The 6,000-nt window shown below is 42.9% G+C and overlaps 1 protein-coding gene across 1 annotated transcript in view; it reads right to left on the bottom strand.

Annotated features, from left to right (window-relative positions):
• Nucleotides 1-310: 310 nt before the first annotated feature.
• MYO1H (myosin IH) overlaps nucleotides 311-6,000 on the bottom strand; it is a 234,293-nt gene continuing 228,603 nt past the window's right edge. Inside the window, exons 30-31 of the mRNA XM_075320032.1 lie at nucleotides 5,776-5,873; nucleotides 311-422 (exon numbers count right to left, since the gene is read on the bottom strand). Coding sequence (XP_075176147.1) covers nucleotides 311-422; nucleotides 5,776-5,873 — 210 coding nt within the window. The remainder of the gene's footprint in view (nucleotides 423-5,775; nucleotides 5,874-6,000) is intronic.

Below are 6,000 nucleotides of genomic sequence, written 5' to 3'. Positions count from 1 at the left end.
CAAATTAGAGCCCGCCCATCTGGCCAACCAAACTCATTTGCATAGGAAACGGTAAGATTTTATAAAGTTCTTTTAGGTGTCTGCAAGGGGGGGCCAGCAACGAGGTGCACCTTCCTAGAATGCAGCCCAGGAGCTGCAGAAGGTGATATTTTTGGTTTAATAGGGAAAAACTGGTGACAGGTTCCCTTTAAGGTCTCTGTGATGTGATCAGGCCTTTAAGCATAAATCACGTTCTTCACATAAAGTTTAGTCCAAAAAGGGACTCAATCCTGATGTCCTTGGATGACTCATGACAATGAGGCGTGACTTCTCATGTGCAGCTTACCACAGTGAGGTGCCCATTCTTGGCCTTGTACACCTGGGACTCCGCTGCTGTTGTGAAATCGATCACTGCAGTCTTGTTTTGAAAGAAGAATTTGATGCTAGGAAGTAAAAAGTAATAAAGTATTATTCTACGATACATTTTTATTCCAAACTAGCAGACAGGATGTGAGATGTAAAATGGTGACAAACCAGTAGCAACCCCAAAATTTTACCTTAAAGGCGGATAGTCTGGCTCTAATCTGTTCTGCATTAGGAGGCGAGTACAGCCAATGAAGTAATATCTACATATACACACGTGATTAAAATTGTTGGTACCTCTCGTTTAATGAAAGAAAAACCCACAATAGTCACAGAAATAACTTGAATCTGACAAAAGTAATCATGAAAAAAATTATGAAAATGAATAAATGAAAGTCGGACATTGCTTTTCAACCATGCTTCTACAGAATTTAAAAAAAATAAATAAATAAAACTCATGAAATAGGCTTGGACAGGAATGATGGCACCCTCCTCCTTAACCTAATATTTTGTTGCACAACCTTTTGAGGCAATCACTGCAATCAAACAATTCCTGTAACTGTCAATGAGACTTCTACACCTCTGGACAGGTATTTGGCCCACTCCTCGAGCAAACTGCTCCAGTTGTCTCGTGTTTGAAGGTTGCCTTTTCCAGACGGCATGTTTCAGCTCTTTCCAAAGATGCTCAATAGGATTTAGGTCAGGGGTCGTAGAAGGCCACTTCAGAATAGTATGATTTCCTCTTAGCCATTCTTTGGTGTTTTTAGCTGTGTGTTTTGGGTCATTATCCTGTTGCAAGACCCATGCCCTGCGACTGAGACCAAGCTTTCTGACACTGGGCAGCACATTTCTCTCTAGAATCCTTTGATAGTCTTGAGATTTCATTGTACCCTGCACAGATTCAAGACACCCTGTGCCAGATGCAGCAAAGCATCCCCAGAACGTAACAGAGCCTCCTCCATGTTTCACAGTAGGGACAGTGATCTTTTCTTGATATGCTTCATTTTTCCATCTGTGAACATAGAGCTGATGTGCCTTGCCAAAAAGTTCCATAGGACATTCTCCCACAAGCTTTGTGACTTGTTATCATGTAGTTTGTCAACTTCCAGTCTGGCTTTTTTGGATTTTTTTTTTCTCAACAATGATGTCGCCTTGGTCATCTCCCATGACGTCCACTTTGGGTCAAACAACAACTGATGGTACTATCTGACACTGATGTTCTTTGAGCTTGAAGTTCACTTTTAATCTCTTCAGAAGTTTTTCTGGGCTCTCTTGTTACCATTTGTATTATCTGTCTCTTTGATTTGTCATCAATTTCCCTCCTGCGGCCATGTTTAAAAATTCTGTGGAAGCATGGTTGAAAAGCAAAGTCTGACCTTCATTTGGTCATTTTCATAGATTTTTTTATTTATTATTACTTTTGTCAGATTCAAGTTATTTCTGTGACCATTGTGGGTTTTTCTTTCATTAAACGAGGGGTACCAACAATTTTGACCACGTGTGTACATACTGGCTCACGTGTTTGCAGCAGGTATCACACACCTGTTTTACTGCCTTTCACGCAAGCAAGCTGGAAGATATACCGTATTTTTCGGACTTAAAACGCACCGGACCATAAGACGCACCTTGGTTTTAGAGGAGGAAAATAGGAAAATAAAATTTGAAGCAAAAAATGTGGTCATGACACACTGTTATGGGGCGAGGATCTGCTGCTGACACTGTTATGGGGGTAATGTCCCCAAATTCTCCATTAAGGTACCCCATCCTGGTAATGATCCTCCTGCCTTTTATATGTCCCTCATCCTGATAATACCCCCATCCTGATAAATACCCCCATCTTGCTATATACCACCTTCCTGCTATATACCCTCATCCTGCTATATATCCCCATCCTGCTATATACCCCATCCTGCTATACGGCCTGCATCCTGTGGCACAGAAAAAAATAAATGTTTATACTCACCTTTCCTCACTCCAGCAGCATTGCTCGTCTTCCTGTCTGTGTCAGCAGCAGCGCCGCTGACCTGTGTGGAGCCGGTCACCGTTCCCTGCATCATCGCGATGACCTCCTGTCTGCCGGCCCACTGATGTGTGTGGAGCCGTGCGCACAAGGATGATGTCATCGCTGTGCTCACCGCTCTCTACACAGATCAGCCGGCCAGCAGACTGGAGGACATCGCGATACTGCAGGGAACGGTGAGTATACCGTACTTATTCACTGCCCCACGTGCTGATGATTATGTGCTGGGGGCAGTGAATATAGCCACACATGATCACTCCAGGCTGTAGTTGCCAGGGGTGATCACGTGGGCCAGCTCTCCCACCCATCATCCCGCCCACCTGTCAGCGCCTGCTTCAGCGCTGAGAGATGATGGGCGGGAGGATGCATGCATATGAAATGAGCGGGTCCACGTGGTCACGGCAGGCGCTGCTTCAGCCTGCTCTCACCGCCGATTACCCGCTCCACCGCAGCACCCTCATTCCCTGCAGCCATGCCCTACATTCAGACTATAAGACGCACCCCCCACTTTCCCCCAACATTTGGGGGGGAAAGTGCGTCTTATAGTCCGAAAAATACGGTATGTAGATGAGATGTTACCGTCTGTGCTTACCTCCCACTGCGGAGGAGAGAGGAGCGCTTTAATCTCCTAATGACAGCTAATTACAAACTTTAAAGGGAGCTTGTAGGCAACAAAAATGCTACAGTGGGGACAAAAGGTATTTAGTCAGCCACCAATTGTGTAAGTTCTACCACTTAAAAAGATGAGCGAGGCCTGTAATTGACATCATAGGTAGACCACAATTATGAGAAACAAAATAAGAAAACAAATCCAGAAAATCACGTTATGTGATTCGGCAAGATTTTTTTTGAAAATTATGGTGGAAAATATTTGGTCAATAACAAAAGTTCATCTCAATATTTTGTTATATATCCTTTGTTGGCAATGACAAAGGTCAAACGTTTTCTGTAAGTCTTGTCAAGGTTGGCACACATTGTTGGTGGTATGTTGGCCCATTCCTCCATGCAGATCTTCTCTAGATCAGTGATGTTTTGGGCTGGTCGCTAGGCAACATGGACTTTCAACTTCCTCCAAGGGTTTTCTAAGGGGTTGAGATCTGGAGACTGACTAGGCCACTCCAGGACCTTCATATGTTTCTTACAAAGCCACGCCTTCATTGCCCTGGCGGTGTACTTGGGATCATTATCAGGCTGAAAGACCCAGTCACATTTCATCTTCAATGCCCTTGCTGATGGAAGGAGGTTTGCACTCAAAATCTCACAATACATGGCCCAATTCATTCTTTCATGTACAGGTATCAGTCGTCCTGGTCCCTTTGCAGAGATACAGACCCAAAGCATTGACATCATAGGTAGGCCACAACTATGAGAGACAAAATGAGAAAACAAATCCAGAAAATCACCTTGTCTGATTTGGCAAGTTTTTTTTTTTTTTTTTTTTTTTAAATTATGGTGAAAAATAAGTATTTAGTCACCTAAAAACATGCAAGATTTCTGGCTCTCACAGATCTTCAACTTCTTCTTTAAGAGGCTCCTCTGTCCTCGACTCATTACCTGTAGTAATGGCACCTGTTTGATCTTGTTATTAGTATAAAAGACACCTGTCCACAACCTCAAACAGTCACACTCCAAACTCCACCATGGTGAAGACCAAAGAGCTGTTGAAGTATGCCAGAAGCAAAATTGTATCCCTGCACCAGGCTGGGAAGACTGAATCTGCAATAGGCAAGCAGCCTGGTGTGATAAAATCAACTGTGGGAGCAGTAATAAGAAAATGGAAGACATACAAGACCACTGATAAACTCCTTTGTTCTGGGACTCCACGCAAAATCTCACCCCGTGGGGTCAAAATAATCACAAGAATGGTGATCTATGCAAGTCATTCAGTCGGGCCCGGACATGTACCGGCTTAAACAGGAGAACACGTCTGGTACTGAAGGATTTGAGTCCCTGGCAGCATAGTGTGTTACTGATGATAGCCTTTGTAACGGTAGTCCCAGCTCTTTGCACGTCATTCGCTAGGTCCCAGAACCACACAGGGGGACCTAGTGAATGACTTGCATAGAGCTGGGACCACCGTAACAAAGGCTACCATCAGTAACACAGTATGCCACCAGGGACTCAGATCCTGCAGTACCAAACGTGTTCCCTTGCTTTAGCCAGTAGATGTCCAGGCTCGCCTGAAGTGTGCTAGAGAGAATTTGGATTATCCAGAAGAGTATTGGGAGAATGTCATATGGTCTGATGAAACAAAAGTAGAACTGTTTGGTAGAAACACAACTCATTGTGTTTGGAGGAGACAGAATGCTGAGTTGCATCCAAAAAACACCATAAATACTGTAAAGCATGGGGGTGGCAACATCATGCTTTGGATCTGTTTCTCTGCAAAGGGACCAGGATGACTGATACAAGTACATGAAAGAATGAATGGGGCCATGTATCATGAGATTTTGAGTGCAAACCTCTTTCCAACATCAAGGGCATTGAAGATGAAATGTAGCTGTGTCTTTCAGCATGATAATGATCCCAAGCATACCGCCAGGGCAATGAAGGCGTGGCTTTATAAGAAGCATATGAAGGTCCTGGAGTGGCCTAGCCAGTCTCCAGATCTCAACCCCTTAGAAAAACTTTGGAGGAAGTTAAAAGTCCGTGTTGCCCAGCGACCGGCCCAAAACATCACTGCTCTAGATGAGATCTGCATGGAGGAATGGCCCAACATACCACCAACAGTGTGTGCCAACCTTGTGAAGACTTACAGAAAACATTTGACCTCTGTCATTGCCAACAAAGGATATATAGCAAAATATTGAGATGAACTTGTGTTATTGACCAAATATTTTCCACCATAATTTTAAAAAAAAATCTTGCTAAATCAGATAAGGAGATTTTCTGGATTTGTTTTCTCATTTTGTCTTTCAAAGTTGTGGTCTACCTATGAATCAATTACAGGCCTCTCTCATCTTCTTAATTGGGAGAACTTGCACAATTGGTGGCTGACTAAACACTTTTTCCCCCCACTATTTACAAAGTCAAGGTGCAAGGGGGAGTGATAACAGGGTGCTCATGGTATAGTGCATGAAAACTGTCAAATTTCCCTGCACTGCTCTGATGACTGCGAGCGGCTGCAGGGAAAATATAACTTAATGTTTTACTTGTAGCCCATGTTCCAGTTATACTGCTGAACAGGATCACAACACTATTTGCCTGCGAATTGCCACCATCCCTGTAGGTTTTGTAGACTTCATATTCCCTTTAAAATCTGAACTATAACACAGTGGTATAAAAGAAAGCTTCCATCCAATCAGCCTTCTAACTGTTTTTGTTTCTAGAGTTAAAGTTGTCTTTCATCCATCAGCCCCAATCAGGGAAAACACAAAGTATACAGATATATTTTGACATTCTTCATATATTACCATCCTTTGCATACGTTGACAACATCTTGTTTAGCAGCCAGCATGGACAGCTTGGTGACGACCTCAAAAATATGGTCACATTGTAATACAACATCCCCCTGTATTTAAGAAAACAAAAAATAAGTTTTTCTTTGCAAGCAATTTTGGTCAAAATATTGTTAAATCGAAAAATTACAGTTAAGAGCTGTATATAGTCCATAAAAGAATCATTTTGCTATTGGTTTA

The sequence above is a fragment of the Anomaloglossus baeobatrachus genome, chromosome 1 (assembly GCF_048569485.1).
Source record: "Anomaloglossus baeobatrachus isolate aAnoBae1 chromosome 1, aAnoBae1.hap1, whole genome shotgun sequence".
Lineage (NCBI taxonomy): Eukaryota > Metazoa > Chordata > Amphibia > Anura > Aromobatidae > Anomaloglossus > Anomaloglossus baeobatrachus.
Note: the sequence above shows the minus strand (reverse complement) of the source record. Positions and strands in the feature narration are given on the sequence as shown.